Source organism: Sodiomyces alkalinus, assembly GCF_003711515.1.
Source record: "Sodiomyces alkalinus F11 unplaced genomic scaffold SODALscaffold_2, whole genome shotgun sequence".
NCBI classification, from domain to species: Eukaryota; Fungi; Ascomycota; class Sordariomycetes; order Glomerellales; family Plectosphaerellaceae; genus Sodiomyces; species Sodiomyces alkalinus.
The window spans coordinates 4,547,068-4,563,108 of NW_021167080.1; the positions used below are offsets into that span (position 1 = coordinate 4,547,068).

At 55.1% G+C, this 16,041-nt stretch overlaps 6 protein-coding genes across 6 annotated transcripts; 3 read left to right on the forward strand and 3 right to left on the reverse strand.

Annotated features, from left to right (window-relative positions):
- Positions 1-749: 749 nt before the first annotated feature.
- On the reverse strand, positions 750-2,248 carry SODALDRAFT_322403 (hypothetical protein; the record flags this gene model as incomplete). Its single annotated transcript, XM_028609720.1, has 3 exons — positions 750-803; positions 893-2,079; positions 2,227-2,248. 3 exons carry the CDS (start codon positions 2,246-2,248, stop codon positions 750-752), a joined length of 1,263 nt encoding a protein of 420 aa, XP_028469027.1.
- Positions 2,249-2,689: 441 nt separating this feature from the next.
- Positions 2,690-5,659, forward strand: SODALDRAFT_307826 (E1-like protein-activating). Its single transcript, XM_028609076.1, has 4 exons — positions 2,690-3,370; positions 3,466-3,592; positions 3,682-5,016; positions 5,186-5,659. The coding sequence occupies exons 1-4, from the start codon at positions 3,177-3,179 to the stop codon at positions 5,651-5,653; spliced, it is 2,124 nt and encodes a 707-aa protein (XP_028469028.1). The 5' UTR covers positions 2,690-3,176; the 3' UTR covers positions 5,654-5,659.
- An 897-nt stretch (positions 5,660-6,556) lies between these two features.
- On the forward strand, positions 6,557-9,247 carry SODALDRAFT_330942 (major facilitator superfamily transporter). Its single transcript, XM_028611329.1, has 4 exons — positions 6,557-7,125; positions 7,219-7,318; positions 7,399-7,411; positions 7,500-9,247. The coding sequence occupies exons 1-4, from the start codon at positions 6,813-6,815 to the stop codon at positions 8,895-8,897; spliced, it is 1,824 nt and encodes a 607-aa protein (XP_028469029.1). The 5' UTR covers positions 6,557-6,812; the 3' UTR covers positions 8,898-9,247.
- Positions 8,969-10,793, reverse strand: SODALDRAFT_376923 (membrane associated DnaJ chaperone-like protein). The gene is made up of 2 exons (XM_028614863.1): positions 10,528-10,793; positions 8,969-10,444 (listed from the first exon to the last, which is right to left on the reverse strand). The coding sequence occupies exons 1-2, from the start codon at positions 10,570-10,572 to the stop codon at positions 9,401-9,403; spliced, it is 1,089 nt and encodes a 362-aa protein (XP_028469030.1). The 5' UTR covers positions 10,573-10,793; the 3' UTR covers positions 8,969-9,400.
- A 988-nt stretch (positions 10,794-11,781) lies between these two features.
- Positions 11,782-13,034, forward strand: SODALDRAFT_330944 (hypothetical protein). Its single transcript, XM_028611330.1, has one exon. The coding sequence runs from the start codon at positions 11,865-11,867 to the stop codon at positions 12,837-12,839; it is 975 nt and encodes a 324-aa protein (XP_028469031.1). The 5' UTR covers positions 11,782-11,864; the 3' UTR covers positions 12,840-13,034.
- On the reverse strand, positions 13,018-15,804 carry SODALDRAFT_376925 (hypothetical protein). The gene is made up of 13 exons (XM_028614864.1): positions 15,696-15,804; positions 15,535-15,610; positions 15,107-15,267; positions 14,924-15,019; positions 14,778-14,837; positions 14,689-14,694; positions 14,509-14,596; positions 14,242-14,326; positions 14,034-14,204; positions 13,658-13,960; positions 13,434-13,480; positions 13,251-13,299; positions 13,018-13,177 (listed from the first exon to the last, which is right to left on the reverse strand). The coding sequence occupies exons 1-13, from the start codon at positions 15,759-15,761 to the stop codon at positions 13,063-13,065; spliced, it is 1,323 nt and encodes a 440-aa protein (XP_028469032.1). The 5' UTR covers positions 15,762-15,804; the 3' UTR covers positions 13,018-13,062.
- Positions 15,805-16,041: the final 237 nt, after the last annotated feature.

Genomic DNA, 16,041 nt, shown 5'->3' on the forward strand with positions numbered 1-16,041 from the left:
AAGCAAATTTATCTTTCATCTGATGACGACGGGCACAATAACCTTTTTATGCTATACCCAGAGGGGAGAAGGGGGTAGGGGAGGAGGACGCACTGGTAACCGTGTCCATGGCATGATACCCGGCTAGGGGGGAGCCAGCAAGGAACGGAAGCGAGGTTGGATCTGTTTTTGCGTCTGTATCCCGGCCAACACTGAGGGGAGAGGAAGATCCAAGTCCAAGACTTGTGCAAACACATCATTTCAGCACGGACAGCGGCGTTTCTTTGGGTTATTCGCTTTGGCCCCTTCTTTTTTCTGTGAATAAAACAAAAAGTCCCATTATTGTGTCTACCTTATATACACCATGCCTATTTCTTCGTTGGTTTCTTTTTGTACTCGGGCACTTTGGGGACCTAGGCGTCTCCAATGCATTTCCGTGCCCTGCAGCGGCTCGCGACTAGAATAGCCTTGGGAAACCCGCCTCATCAAAGGCCCATACTTCGTTGTATATATGATGAACGAATGGAGGACATGCGGCGGGTAGTACTTGGCGAAAGAGGGAAGCGTGGACTTAAGGAATTTTGGGTTCGAGTTTTCCCTCCATAAAGACATCTGGAGGGTGCGGATGTTGTTGTGATGCGACGTCGGGGGAGAGTATCACTATCCCAACTGCCTTGCCAACCTTCATCCTCTCAGGTACCTTATGTCTATGTTTTTGGTATCATTCGAGGTACTATACAAATATTTGAACGAACATATAAATAAGTCGTCTAGTAAAGTTCCATCTTTTCTACATTCTCGAGATGGATGAGTCCGTTTGGTGGCTAATAGTCCGGTCAGTTTCTCTTGTTTCCTTTGTGTTTTTGTTCGTAAAATCTCATGCTGGTAAAGAGGCACGGGTGACGATACTTACAGGGACGAACTGGCGCAACTTGACACCCGCCTCGCTGAAAACAGCCGCGGCCTGGGTATCCATGCTGTAGCCCTGGGCGTAGACGACCTCCCGGATGCCGACCTGGCAGATCTTGATGCTGCAGGTGAGGCAGGGGCAGGTGTCGCAGTAGAGGACGGCGCCCGGGGGGATGCGCTCGCGGCCGGCCTCGAGCAGCGCGTTCTCCTCGGCGTGGATGCAGAGGCAGGTGACGAGCGAGGAGCCGGAGGCGGAGGCGGGCCCGCCGTCGTTGCAGCGCGGGCAGCCGCCGTCGCCGCAGTTGCGGAGGCCGCGCGGGGTGCCGTTGTAACCTGTCGAGAGGACGCGGCGCTCGGCGCCCGAGACGAGGACGGCGCCGACGCGGCGCTTCATGCAGTTCGAGCGCAGGGAGGCCAGCGTGGCGAGGGCCATGAAGTAGGCGTCCCATGAGGGCCGGAGGCGGGCTGGGCTGGGGAGGTCGATCTTGGCGAGGGTGGCGTAGAGGTGGGGCAGGGAGGGGGAGGTGTTGAGGAGGCGGACGGTGGCGCGGGAGATGAGGGGTTGCAGGCCTGACTGCGGGTGGTAGAGGCGGGCGTCGGAGTGGGCGACGAAGGATTCGAGGTTGGGGATGTCGGGGAGCGTCGTCGATGGGGACGCGGATCTTGGGGTCTTGGTGCCGTTGGGGGCCGCAGCAGCAGCAGCAGCAGCAGAAGTAACAGCAGCAGAAGTAACAGCAGCAGAAGTAACAGCAGCAGAAGTAACAGCAGCAGAAGTAACAGCAGCAAAGGATCGGACGACTTGGTAACGGCGCCAACGGATGGTGATGGGAGCATCGACGCTGACGAGGAGGAAGAAGGGGCGGGTGGCTAGGACGTCGAGGACCGATTCGTTTTGGATGTCGGTCAGGACCCAACGGTCTCTCCAGCGTGGGGTGACAAAGTCGAGCAGGGCTTGCGGCGAGGTGAAGGTAAGTCGTGAGGGCAGGGCCAAGCTCGTTCCATCGATACTGGGCAGCAAGGGGTCGGTTCTGGCAGTCAGGCTGTTTATGGCGGCAGATGATGAAGCGTTTCCGTCTTTCGGAGGCAGGCCGCAGGCTGCTGCGCTGGTGGTTGGGACATCAAGATAAATGCGCTGGAAGCCATGGTGGTCGACAAGATACTGGGCTACTGTCTTCTTCCCGGCACAGATCCCTTCATTCAATTCAATCATTAGTCATCCATATATCAGCTTTGAATATTCGGTAGTATCAACACGATAGAGCAGAGAATAGGGGAGAGACGGTCCCGGTCTTCACAAGCAGAAGCTCAAGTCAGAGAAGATGGAAGATGCTCTCTTACCTCCGCAGATACCGATAAGCATGCTGATTCAATGTGATGAATAGTTACTGTATGAGGGAAGTCGAGGTCGAAATAGAAGATCACAATGTCTCCTGCTTTGCGTTTCCTCTCATTGATCCCAGAGACGTGGACGGTTCATTACTTCGTTATTAGTGAGTCCAGATATTTCGTACAGCGCATGGATCGTGCATGGCTACCTTAATGAGACGCGTCTTGGACGCGTTAAGTGGTGCGAGCTTATTGGTCAACCATCGATTAGTAAGCATTACATTGCTGAAGCCACAACCTCACGGAACGTGAATTACCTAGGTAGGTAGGTACTGTAGATGCCATGACATAATAGCACTATAGCTCCCAAAGGTACCTTAATTCACCACCTAAGGTACCTTACCTTAGGTACTCATACAACACGAGGCACCCGAGGCCACCTGAAGGCAACAGCCTCCTTCTACTCGTGACCAAACTTATGTTTGCTGTAACCGATGACTTCTCTCCCACATTGCACTTTATTTTCTCTTTGGTTCAGTTTCTTTTCTATTCAAACGGTTTTCATTCTGTACTTTCTTGGCTGAAACTCGCGCCTCCACGGAGTAATTACCTTATAAAAGAAAAGACTGCTAGGCGGGCATCGAGACCAAGTACCCGGTCCACTTCCTCAATATTCCTCAGGTCATCATCTACAACGTGAGGTACCTACCCCGCCTATCGACTTCATCCTCACCAGAGTCACCACCACCCGCTGGGCTTCAGCTCTTCCGTTCTTACTTTGACATTTCTGTCCATATTGGGCGTCGACTTCCCTTCTTCCCTCAATACCATTAAGGAGATATTCAACGATATCATCGGCACAGCACACGGCACACAGGAGACAGCACACAGCAGACGACGTCTACCGCTTTGACCCCGCACCCATCTCTCCGGCCCGGGCGGCCTTGGTCAAACAGCTCACCATGGCGCTTCAATATGCGCCCTTTACTTCCGACATAGAGCTTCCGTTTTATGCAGCTCTCTTCTCGTCAAAAATCGATCATGACAAGCTCGACGACTCGGTCCGTAAGGTTATTGGCCAGTATGCGCCGCTTCCTGTTGAGCCTGGGCGCAGTTGCAAGATGCAAATCTTGGGTAATGCGCTCACTAGAGACGAGTAAGTCGGAGCTTTCTTTCTCTCTGTTCTCTCTGTTTCTCTGTTTATCTTTCTCTTCAGGGCCAGCAGCTTTTGCAGTATTAACCGCGTCCCAGAACTGAAAACGAGGTCAGAGCAGAGAGAGAGCATATCAGAGCCGAAGGGTCCATCAAGAATGTCAACACCATGGAAGACTTTAAGAATGCAGACAAACCAGCTATTCTCCAGCTGGCTGCACGCCATGTATGTCTACCATTACTACCACCCATCCGGTCCCTTCCCTCTATCCCTCCAGTCTCTAGCCAACTAACCATGAAACTCTACCCCTTAAGATCTGGGATGCCATCAACGACGGCTCCATCTACGAAGTTCCCTCTCTCCTCTCCTCGTTCACCATCCTCTCGTACGCCGACCTTAAGAAGTACCGCTTCACATACTGGTTCGCCTTTCCGGCTCTACACTCCGACCCCCAATGGAAACGCGTGGGTCCAGTCGGCTACCTCACCCCTACGGAGAGCGCGGCTCTGGTTGACCGAGTCGGGACCTGGACATCACAACGGGTCAACAGTCGCCAGAACGGCTTCTTTCTGGCCAAGAAGGTCAGGGGCATGGACCTCAGCGATTACTCGGAGGACGGGAACCACGAGCTCCACGCCCTCAACAACGAGGCCGGCTACGTGTGGGAGATTGGCAAGCTGGCCGATTTTGAAAGCGGGTTCTTCCACGACGTCGCCGACGAAGACCGCTACGTCGCCTTCGTCGACCCTTCGACGTACGCCGAGAACCCGTCGTGGCCGTTGCGGAACCTCCTCTGGCTCGTGCGCCAGCGCTTCCGCCTTGACAAAGTCAACATTTTATGCTATCGAGAGCTCCGGGCCAACCGGAACAGCGCGCGGAGCATCGTCTTACAGCTCGAGACCGACGCGAAGGAGCCGCTCAACCCCGACAGCATGCCCAAGGCGACGGGCTGGGAGAGGGACGGCGAGTCGAAACTCCGGGCCCGGGTCGCCAACCTGGCCGAGTACATGGACCCGGCCAGGCTAGCGGACCAGTCGGTCGACCTCAACCTCAAGCTGATGAAGTGGCGCATCGCCCCGAACCTCGACCTGGAGGCCATTCGGAACACAAAGTGCCTGCTCCTCGGCGCAGGGACCCTGGGCAGCTACGTGTCGCGCAACCTCCTGGGATGGGGCGTGCGCAAGATCACGTTCGTCGACAGCGGCCGCGTCTCCTTCTCCAACCCCGTCCGGCAGCCGCTTTTCGAATTCGACGACTGCCTCGGCGGCGGCAAGCACAAGGCGCCCCAGGCGGCCGCGGCGTTGAGGAGGATCTACCCGGGGGTGGAGAGCGAGGCACACGTGCTTTCGGTGCCCATGCTCGGCCACCCTTTCACGGACGAGGCCAAGACGAAGGGCGATTTCGTCCAGCTGCAGAAGCTGATTGGAGAGCACGACGCCGTTTTCCTCCTGATGGACAGCCGGGAGTCGCGGTGGCTGCCGACGGTGATGGGCAAGGCCGCCGGGAAGATTGTCCTGAACGCTGCGCTGGGTTTTGATAGTTTTGTTGTGCTGCGGCACGGGGCGGAGCCGAAGGATGCTGCGCCTGATGACATGGAACGGAAGACATTGGGCTGCTATTTTTGCAATGACGTCGTTGCTCCGGCGGATGTAAGTCTACATATGGTCTATGCCGACCGTTTCTTTCTTCTTTTTTTTCTTCTTTTTTTTCTTCTTTTTTTTCTTCTTTTTTTTCTTCATTTTTTTCTTCATTTTTCTACATCTTTTTTCTTCTTCCTCCCCTTTGGCAGAGAAATCCACTGACAACAGAACGATTTAGTCTCAGAAAAACCTCACCCTCGACCAGCAGTGCACCGTCACACGACCCGGCGTGGCGGCCATCGCATCAGCCCAGCTGGTCGAGCTCCTGGCCAGCCTGCTCCAGCACCCGCTCAAACACCACGCGCCGGCGCCGCAATCTGCGCATGGCGTCACGCCGGCGCGCGACCCGCCCGACCACCCCCTCGGCCTGGTGCCGCACCAGGTGCGCGGGTTCCTCGGCACGTTCGAGAACATGGTGATCCGCGGCGAGTCGTACCCGTCCTGCAGCGGGTGCAGCCCGCACGTCCTGGAGACGTATCGGCGCGACGGGTGGGGGTTCGTCAAGCGGGCGCTGCAGGAGAAGGACTATGTGGCGGAGCTGTCGGGTTTGGCGGATGTGCAGCGGCAGGCGGAGAAGATGGCGGCGCAGGTGGAGTGGGAGGACGAGGACGAAGGGGCGGATGAGGGTGATGGGGAACTGATTTAAGGGCGCAAGGGGTACTTTATTTGCATGAAATGGGAGGGACCTTTTTTCCCTTTTTTTTTTTTTTTTTAATCGGCGATCTACTTGGCTTATTTTGGTCTCCTTCTCCTTGACGGGAAAGCTCGTCAATTTTTGAAGGGGGGGTTTCATTTTCTTTCCTTTCCAGCCCTTGCATCCATCGCCACGGCTTGCTCGGACAGCAGCCTTCTTTATGCCGCGCAACTAAACCATTGTATGATCACAACATATGTAAAATACTTGAAGTGGTAAACAGAAGTGAGTGAGTGGATCACTTGGAGGCACGTGGGATTCTCTGGCTGTAGAGATGGTGCATGGGATCGAGGGTCTCCTGACTTGATCACCTGTTCACTTGTTCGCGTGGTTGTTGGTTGGTACGACGTATCATTCAGTGAAGGGGAAGAACACGTCCTGTCTGTAATTACTTCGTACCTAGGTAGGAAGAGTATGAATATCATTTCCTGAAGTAAAAGATGCCCCGACAAGTCCACGGCAAATCTGACCTCTTCCAATGTATCTTGGTCCGTCTTTCCCTTGGACTTTTTTTCTTCTTTTTTTTACTTTTTTTTTTTATATATATTAACCTCCCACTCTATGACAAAGAAAGTGGATGAACGAAGATCATTAGTTTGTATTAATTACTTTGTACCTTAGTCAACTTCGACTCGCGCGTCATCGGTGACGACTTGTACATCTATGGTACCTAGGTACGTAATACATTTCTGGGTGAATGCGAAGTTACTAATAGGTACTGCGATGAGAACCATGAGTGGACGGTAAGACACGCCGGGCTCCACTAGCGAAACGTCAATGATCACGTGCATCTCCCCTGAACTACGGAGTACAGGCACCGTCTCCCTCCTCCCTGGTACTGTCCTAAGACCAACTGACGAGGAGACGATAATTAGGGCGCTCCCATCTGGAAACATTTATCAGCTAGTCCAACCGGCCAAACAATTTCTTCTTTATTTTCTCTCCTTTTAACGTCGTCAATACGCCAATCCCTACGTTGGTCTTTGCATCCCGGCTTCCCTCTCCCCCTAAGCCGTCTGTCTCATTCTCGTCTCCCCAGGCCCGGTAGCCGGAGGAGACGGAGACGGGAGAACTACCACGGCGTGCGACGGGGGGCCTTTCTTCCAGCACTATGCTGAGATTCATACACCGGCGTCTCTTCGAGACACCAACGGAATCCGTAGACAACTATCTGGGCGTCGCCGTACCACTCGAGGAGGCGCACTGGTACAGCCACTCCCGGCGCACGGGGAAGACCGAATTTGAGGAACGGGACCTGGAACGGCCCGGCGATGATGATGCCGCTGATGAGGAGGATAACCGTCTCAAGGATTCGGGTGCGGACGAGACGCGCGGCATGCTGGAGATGAGCGCCGCCGAGTACACCATTGCCGGGCTTAGGAAAGAGGTCTGGTCAGGGAGGGGTGATTTTACCGACTATGAGCGTACGTTTTCTTGTCTTCCATTGTGCCTCTACCTGAGAAGGGACAGAGGAGAAAAGCGAGCTCGAAAATGAAGACTGACACGAAGACCTGCAGTCAAGTCCAAGTTGATCAACAAGGCCATCCAGGACATTGGCATGGGCAAGTATAACTGGCAGTTGTTCGTGCTCTGCGGGTTTGGCTGGTTTGCCGACAAGTAAGTGTTTCTTCCTCTTCTTCTCTGTCTGGCGTTGGGCAGTTGATATCAAAGGCCCTTCTTGCTGACTTGGTTCTCAGTCTTTGGATGCAAGTGAGTCCCAATTTCTCTCTGATCTATTCGAGTCTCGAGTCTCGAGTCTCGATACCTCAGCTCGGCTTCATACTGACGACGGCTGTAGGGCGTCTCGTTGACCCTCCCCTCCTTGTCGGCAGAATTCGACATCCCCGAAAAGACCGTCCGATACACCACAAGCGCCCTCTTCATCGGTCTCTGTTTCGGAAGCTTCTTCTGGGGCATCGGCTCCGACATTCTCGGCCGTAGACTAGCCTTCAACTGCACCCTCCTCATCACCAGCATCTTCGGTCTCATGACATCCTGGGCCCCGACCTGGGGCGCCACCTGCTTCCTCTACGCCGCTCTCGGCTTTGGCGTCGGCGGGAACCTCCCGGTCGACGGCGCCCTCTTCCTCGAGTTTCTGCCGGACGCCTCCAGCTCGCTGCTGACCCTCCTCTCCGTCTGGTGGCCCGTCGGCCAGCTGGTTTCGTCCATCCTGGCCTGGTACTACATCGCCAACTGGCCCGCCGACGAAGGGTGGCGGCTCTTCGTCTTCGTCGTCGGCCTCATCACCCTCGCCATGTTCGCCGTCCGCTGCTTCGCCTTCAACCTCTTTGAGTCCCCCAAGTTCCTCCTCTCGCGCGGCCGCCAAGCCGAGGCCATCGCCGTCGTTCACGGCATCGCCTATCGAAACGGCACGAAGACCTGGCTGACCGAGGAGGTCCTCAACGCCGTGGTCGGTGGCACGGATACCGATGCGGACATGATGGACGCGGATGCGGAGAGAAGCCTCGCCGTCACCAAAAATGCTCTCAAGGACAAACTAAAAAACTTCTCCGGCGCGCGTCTGAGGCCGTTGTTCCAGAACAAGCTGCTCGGCCTGACCACCTCCCTCATCTGGTTCTGTTGGACCACCATCGGGATGGGCTACCCTCTCTTCAACGCCTTCCTGCCCCAGTACTTTGCGCGCGTCAGCAACCCCGGCGGCGGCGGCGGCGGCGGCGGCGATGGTGCCTCGCCCACACCCCCGGAAGACGGATCCGTCCCGGCCTTGACCCCGGAAATCTACCGCAATTACGCCATCACCTCGGTCATGGGCATCCCGGGCGCCCTGCTGGCCGCTTACCTCGTCGGCCACGAGTCGCCCTGGCTAGGCCGCCGCGGCACCCTGGCCATATCGACCTTCGTATCCGCCATTTTTCTCTTCCTCTTCGTCGAGCTCGGGACCACCGCGACTGCCCAGCTCTTCTTCTCCTGCGTCGAGGCCTTTACCCAGAACATCATGTACGGCGTCCTGTACGCCTTCACCCCGGAGATCTTCCCCGGTCCCGTTCGCGGCGCGGGAACCGGGGTCGCGAGCTTCCTCAACCGCATCGCTGGCCTTATGGCTCCCCTAATTGCCGCCAACGTCCCTGGCGACGGTACTACTGCGCCTGTCTTTATATCGGCCGCTCTCATCCTGGCTGCTTTTGTTGCCATGTGTCTGATTCCCATCGAAACGAGAGGCAGGCAAAGACTCTAACGTTGTTACCACCCACTCTCCGTGGAAACTCCTTTTTACTTACTTATCAAGGCACATGCCTGCAATTTTTTATTTCTTCTTCTTTTTTTTCATGATATTGAAAGAGAACAATCTGTGGCATACAATACATCCGGTGGGGGCAGAATTGGATATCCCATTAGCGGTATTAAATGGGTTTCTGCATAACGGCGTTGGTTCGGGATATTATAGGCTTCGGGTGGCCTCCCTTCCCTCATCGGGGACTATGAGAATCACAGGATATACTATGTACACTACCGGTTTTTGACATCCCTCTAGCATGACTTTGAAATATATCTTGGTGGCAGCACCGGCTGATTTCTGGGAGCCTTCTTTCTCAACAGCTCACGCCTTCTCACTCCTTTCTATTTCAGTGTTCGACTAGGCCCCATATATACCAGCCTTTCGGGCATTCATGGATTATCTAGGGTATCAATCGTTGAAACCATTCTATTCAATTCTTGCAACACATCTTCGGCCTCGGCCTAGTTCCCGTCGTCCCCAGCAGCAGGATCGGTCCTTCGTCTTCTGACCGAGTTTCCCACGGCATCTCGCACCATGGGATCGGCGCGGATGGTGTTCTGGACAAGCCAATCCTTCACCTTGGTCCGCACCTTGCCCAGCGCGTCAGGGTCGTCAGCGAACGGCGCCATCTCCCTGTCAAAAAGCCTGACCGTGTCGGACTGCAGCCCCTGAACCATGGAATCGAGCTGCTCCAAGCCGCGGAGGAGGGTCTCCTCGCCGACGTCGTCGGGGGGCCCCCCGCCGCCGACGCTGCGGAACCAGTACTCGAACGTAGGACCCAGCTGGTTGAAGGCGATGTAGAGCGCGATACTGGCCTTGCGCACCACGGTGATGAGCTGGAAGGGCAGGTACGGGGCCCTCCCCGTAAGGGGGGTGACGGCGGCGTTGAGGGCGGTCAGGACGGCGGGGTGGTGCGGGCGGGTGACGACGTGGCACTCGAAGACGCAGAGCGAGGCGAGGAGGACCCAGCGCCAGTAGCGCCCCCAGTTGAGGTAGCCGAGGAGGCCGAAGCCGTAGAGGAAGACGGCGGCGACGCCGTAGTGGGGTAGGGTGGACTGGAAGACGCCGCGGGCGACGTAGTCGCGCACGGTGGAGGCGTGGCGCCAGGCGGTGATTTCGGGGCCGAAGCGGTCGTAGGCAAAACGGGCGGCGCTGTCGAGGAGGGTCTCGGAGGCGAGCTTGAGGTGGATGAAGCGGTCCGCCGTCGCGTCGCCGGAGGAGCCGGCCTTGTCCGGGTGGTGGATGGTGGCGAGGCGGCGGAAACGCGACTTGATCTCCTTGTCCTCGGCGGCGAGGCTGGGGAGGCCCAGGTCGCTGTAGAAGTTGCCCTGGCGGCGGAGGTCGTAGTCGGCCTCGTAGAGGGTGTAGAGGAGGTAGGCGACGACGACGAGGGCGTGGATCGTGCGGCGATGGGTCACGTAGCGGGGGCTACCTGGTTGTGGGCGAGGAGATCCGGCGCGGATGGTGAGGGAGTAGTAGACAGATTGCAGCCAGCCGGTGACGAACTGGAGGAGATAAGAAAGGGTTGTTAGTGTGAAGCCAAGCCAAGTCAAGAAAGCGGGGAGCGGAAAATGAGGAAGAAACGTACCTGGGGTAGAAAGGACCACCCCAAGAGGGAGATGAAGCCAGACATGGTTGTCGATGTCGAGGGTTTCTAGGGACTGTTTGCCTGTGTCATTTCAGATGGACTTGGCCGGCTGTGGAAGAAGAAGCAGAAGGAAGCAGTAAAACGAAAGAGAGTGAAAACAAACTCCAAGAAAAAGAGAAAAAGAAAAGAACAAAGCGAGGGTGACGCTTGAGGTGGGATGCCTTTGTGTTCTTTCACGAGCTGGTCAACTTTCTCCGCGATTGTTCTTTGACACCTCAATGGGATTACCTTAGAGGAGGACACGCATATAAATTACGTAGTGCGTTGGTACGCAGTACGATGTACCTAGGTACCTGTACCTCTATGGGTACCTTATCTACCTAACCGCTAAGATACACCAAGGTACCTTCACCAACCATTGCCCGCCCGACGTCGCGCGCGTGCCTGTCGGCTCGGATTATTCTCATCCCGTCAGCCCTATCTATCACATCTAACCGTACCTCCAGACTGAGAGACGACGACTAATAACGCCAGCACCAACATCACGGCCTTCGTCTTACGACTACCTTTGTGTTACTACTGACGAACAATATATGGCCAATTCAAAGAAAACTTTGTTGCTTGTGTCTCTTTAATAGATCTCGTTTTTTTTTTCTTGCCATCCAAGTTACGAATCTGCTCGACCTCCTTAGAGCTCCATTACCTGTTGTTATGGCAGGTGTCCCTGCAACGATCAAGTTTAATAAGGCCTGGTATAGAGCGGAGCCTCGGTCTTTGAATATTTGACTTGGTAAAAGAGTAGAGTTGTCGAGTAATAGAATCGATGCAGCGTGACTCGGCCTCAGGAATGGTCTACTCGACGTTGCCTTTGAGAGAGGGAGAAAGGGAAAGAGTCTTTGTGCGATGTATTGCCCCAGCGCTCTGCGAAACTATGCTCTTTCCTTTGTTAACGAGAGCATTGGGCAAGTCACATCTCTCAGAGATACTATGCGCTTTCCCTTATTGTTGAACACTTGTGAACAACATCGCAATGTTATCCCATGAGAAAACATCACTCTTTATTCACCACCATACAAAGGCATACCAACAAAGCTATTCGATATCAATATAACTGCATCCTGTCATGCCCTCGCAGCTCCGGGATATTAAATATGATGGATAGCCAACTCCAAGGTGTGAATGGAGGCGCGCTTCACACAACATGCTCAGTCACGATATTCAACAGAAACAACATCACCGATACCGAGAACAATCACGACAATTACGACCCAAAGAAACACTTTCAAGCAAATCTATACAGTAAGTGCTCATTATTCAGCTACAAAACAAAAAAAGACATGGCATTGTTCCCCTTGGTAACAACTATCGCCAAAGACCTCTTCAATGGGGTTTTCCATGGAATCTTTTGGGTACCCGTCGTGGCCTGCTTGGGCGGCATAATCCGCGGCACCCTACGGTCCACGGTCATCAGCTTTGTGCTCATTTTCTTCGAGAACCGGTTCCAATTCGAGAATCGGGGGCAACGCGACCTCTTCAACCGCGGGATGGATTGGATCGCCTGCGTGCTAGGCGAGTTCGTGCCGTCTTTCATACTCGCTCGAATCTTTCCCGACGTGGGCCCGTGTCTCGATATCATGGTGGCGCCCGACCCGTCGACCTCGGAGACATGCGCCTTCGTCGTCGTCTTCACCATCATGTGCGTGCAGCAAAGTCTCCAAGAGATGCAGTACAGGTTGGACCTGCGCTACGCCATGACGTGGAACAAACTAGAGGCCATCAGGAACCAAATGCGCACCCACCCGGGCGAGTGGGAGGTCAACGACGGATACCGGGGCCTCAACCACCATACCCCCGAGGAGCTGAACCGGTTGATGGACAGACGGCGGAAAAGAGCCCTCGAAAAGGTCAAGCGCATACAGCGGCAGCTGGTCTTGCTGAACTTGGCGTACTGCTGCGCCTGGGAGATGAATATTTTCCTGGCGCACTGCATCCACGACAGAGTCCGGACCCGCTGGCCGAATCAGATCTGGGACCTCCCCGTCCTCCCCAAGAGCGTGCGGATGCAGCTGCCGGAAGACACCACCGTGCTCGGACGCAGCGCCTACTGGGTCTTGCACGGGTTGCTGGCCGCCCGTAACTACCTCAGGCTGAGCTATGACGGATTTGATTCGAACGTCCACGACCTGGTGGTGGCTCCGCTGATGATGACCTTGCATTGGGACGCCATGGAAGGTCAGAAACAGGCCCTGGGTGGTCGTGTTTTCTACGGAAAGAAACTGAACCCGGCTCACAAGCACAAGAGGACGATCTGATGTCGGGCCAACTTCTCGACTGAGGACTGGACTAGACGAGGGACAAGCGAAAACCGGGGACTTGCTGGCAAAACTCGGTCGCTTCGGTCTCCTCGTTCCCCGATACACTGTGTGTAGTGTGTGTATTATACAGACAGGTAAGCACTTTCAACTCAAATGATAGCTGGGTTCAATACCTCCCCTCCCCCCCCCCCCCTTTTTTTTTTGTCTCTCCCCCTTTCTTTTAGATCCCCGCAGCAATGAATAAAATGTCGCATTCATATATGATAAGCATGTTTCTGCCTCGAATTGTTGTTGACTTGATTAGGCGGAACATGGTGAAAGACTGGCTGGCAGCCCTGGTGTGACTCGGCACATCCATTGCCCGTCACCAACGGACGCCACCGTAAAGATGGAGGTTTGAGGCGGCACAAGCGGCCCAGGTCGGCAGCATCGTATGTCGGGGGTGCGTGGGTGTGCTCTGGGCAATGGGTAAAGGGAACAAGGGCAGACAAAGCTCGATCCAATACTTACCTGTCCGCGGTGGTAGATACCTGGTAGATACAGACACTCGCATAAAGTGCTCAACCCCATCCTACATCCCCTCAGGTTGACGCGGAATGAAGCTGAACTCTGCTAAGCAGACGGACAGATGACCTTCCCTAGTTCGTTGTCAAGCAATTGACGTTTGACGCCGGCCATACAACGTATACCGAACTCTGTCAGGACGGAAGAAGTACGTGTATCCATCCGATCGAAACGGGGGCGATATGGGTGGCGGAAAGAAAATGCGTGAGGATCGAATCGATCGTGGCATGCACAGACAGACCTTATCTCACGTGGGTTGAGGAACGTTGTTCCGTTGCGAACCGTGTGGAATTTTGCGAAATCGCAAAAGATCCATTCCATGCATGAGATGATGCATGATGCAGCTTTCGAGATGGCAGGGGAGTTGGATTGCAAGACCCCTCAGCGATAGATTGATCGCCACAGGGACAGCGATCGGAAAGCCTGAACCCACGTGGGATTGGCAGCGGCGGGTCAGCTCCGGGCGTGCTGGGAGCAAGAGGAGGAGGCGGACGGGACAAGATCGAAGGATGTGAAGGGTTGCAGTGCTGCAGTGCTGCAGCTGCCCGCATCCCCTATCGGTAGTGGTAGTTGGTTAGTATCCAGTGTCCAATGGAAGTCCGGCTTTGGTAAAAGTGAGTAGCGAACGACAAGGAAGATTTCAGCGCGAATACCCCGTCTTGGGGACGAGGTGAGTTGAGCAAGAGCCGGAGGCGGGAGGGAGGCCAAGACACGGCACCCGGCGGACATTGTAAGTTGTAGTGGGTGGTCCGAGACGAGAGGTGCAAAAGGTAAAGATTAGCGATGCAAGAGTGCTTTCTGGGCAGTGTGTGCTAGCAGCAGTGCTAGTACTTACGTGTAGTGCCAGCAGGTGCGAGGCCGCACCTCGAGATCTCCGAGCATGGGCGGCAGAGCGCCGTGTGAGGTTGAAGGAAGGGCGACTTGGCATTTTCGAGCATTGCGGGATGCGTGAGCATGCGATCTTACTAAGACAGGAAATTACTAAGTACCTTATGTACGTACCGGTACCTACTTGTTACGTACCTTATTTGGTTAGCTCAAAGCTGGGCCACACGACTTGGCCACAAATGTCTGCCTATCAAAACGTCATCAGCCAACGCACTAGCCTCCAAAATAGACGCTACCGGACGTTCTGTCGTATCATTGGCCACCAGCAGTTCGAAGTGTGGCTTGCGCCTGCGAGGAGGGAACTTTGTGTTGGGTGCCTCCACTGCCCCGTCCTCTTTTTCTTTTTCTTCTTCATCTTCTTCTTCACATCTCCCCGTCTTAGCATTCAGCACACCAGGGCCTCCCATGTCACATTGATGCGGACACACCCCCTTTCCTCTCCTCACTCTGCCTCTGTCCCGTGTTCTAGGATCGTAGATCGACCTTCTCTATTTGGCTCTTGGTTATGCCGTACGCGTGGCTCACCGAAACCAGATAACCGACCTAGTTGCTGGGTGCAAAGCAGAGGGGAGAGAGAGAGAGAGAGAGAGAGAGAGAGAGAGAGAGAGAGAGAGTCACTGAAGACACACGACCCGTGAAGCGCTCTCGACCACCGGCTGACTCTGGCAGGGCCGTTGACCGCTCCCTGCATAGTAACAACCGACTAGGACAAGCGTGACGTCGACCTGCCCCCAAACATCTCGTCTCGTCTCGTCTCGTCTCCAAGAGTCTTCCAAGACCCTAACTCAACAACACGAGCCACCCATTCTCACCCAGAAACGTCCGAATGTCTTCCCCGACATGCATTCGTTCTCCTCCGTGCCGTGTCGAATCTCCGAGTCCTGGGGTTCTGGGGTTCTGGCTTGTTGTTTTCTTGCTTTTCTTGCTTCGGCTCGGCTACGCTCAAGCTGGCGATAGTCAAGGCATTGTTCGACTGTCCAGGCATGTCATGTCCGATGTATTCTCTCCCGTCAGATGCCCTTTGGGAGTGTTCGAAGGACGAACTGCCCTCTCCATCAGACCCGCTGATAGTATTCACCATATTCATTTGACGGTCCGATGTGTTTCCAGTTATTTAGGGCAGCCAGCCGAGTGGCTGAGTGCTCAACCGCCGCTCACTGCTCTACGGATACGTTGTTCGCTTAACCAAAGGATCATGAGCACTAAGGCAGTGTTCATCTCTGGCTCGTCTTATCCATACAATCCGAATACTTGCGTCTCGTTTCTGCCACGCGGCGGCGCGGGACCTCGTGTTTCTGGGTCGTTTCGTTTCCGGCCTGTTGGGAGAAGAGATTCCCAGGGTTTACTCAGTGCTTCGTCCAATGACTGCACTGCGTCGACATGCGGAGGATCATCACTGACCTGTCGGCCGGCGGCATTCACCCCAGTCTCGCGACAGGGGTCCATTGGATCCCGATGCCTGTACATGTCATGGCAGGGCGTGTAGGTATATCAACTTCAACCGCTACACCCCCCCTCTCTCCCCCGCGGTCACGGCGTTGCATCGACAATCTTCTCGAAGCCACACCAGAGCCGGCCAAGATCCGCGTGGGCCTTTGCACCGTCAGAGCGCACCGGCCTTGTCCGAGCCTCACATCCTTCAACTTGTAAACCGTCCTTTCGAAGGGCATGGGAAAATCACTGTCATATCACCACCTCTCCTGGTATATAACCTCGTGGTCGACCCCAGCTTTATCGTGCAGACTTC

Bases quoted from the DNA above. Each gene is read 5' to 3' on its own strand.
- SODALDRAFT_307826 (XM_028609076.1), top strand. From the start codon at position 3,177: ATGGCGCTTCAATATGCGCCCTTTACTTCCGACATAGAGCTTCCGTTT. The intron at 3,371-3,465 runs GTAAGTCGGAGC...ACCGCGTCCCAG, and splicing joins AATGCGCTCACTAGAGACGA to AACTGAAAACGAGGTCAGAG. The intron at 3,593-3,681 runs GTATGTCTACCA...CTACCCCTTAAG, and splicing joins TCCAGCTGGCTGCACGCCAT to ATCTGGGATGCCATCAACGA.
- SODALDRAFT_330942 (XM_028611329.1), top strand. From the start codon at position 6,813: ATGCTGAGATTCATACACCGGCGTCTCTTCGAGACACCAACGGAATCC. The intron at 7,126-7,218 runs GTACGTTTTCTT...GAAGACCTGCAG, and splicing joins TGATTTTACCGACTATGAGC to TCAAGTCCAAGTTGATCAAC.
- SODALDRAFT_376923 (XM_028614863.1), bottom strand. From the start codon at position 10,572: ATGTCTGGCTTCATCTCCCTCTTGGGGTGGTCCTTTCTACCCCAG. The intron at 10,445-10,527 runs GTACGTTTCTTC...TATCTCCTCCAG, and splicing joins GGTGGTCCTTTCTACCCCAG to TTCGTCACCGGCTGGCTGCA.
- SODALDRAFT_330944 (XM_028611330.1), top strand. From the start codon at position 11,865: ATGGCATTGTTCCCCTTGGTAACAACTATCGCCAAAGACCTCTTCAAT.
- SODALDRAFT_376925 (XM_028614864.1), bottom strand. From the start codon at position 15,761: ATGTACAGGCATCGGGATCCAATGGACCCCTGTCGCGAGACTGGGGTG. The intron at 14,838-14,923 runs GTGTGTCTTCAG...CCCAGCAACTAG, and splicing joins TCGAGAGCGCTTCACGGGTC to GTCGGTTATCTGGTTTCGGT. The intron at 13,300-13,433 runs GTCAACCTGAGG...CCCATTGCCCAG, and splicing joins AGAGTTCAGCTTCATTCCGC to AGCACACCCACGCACCCCCG.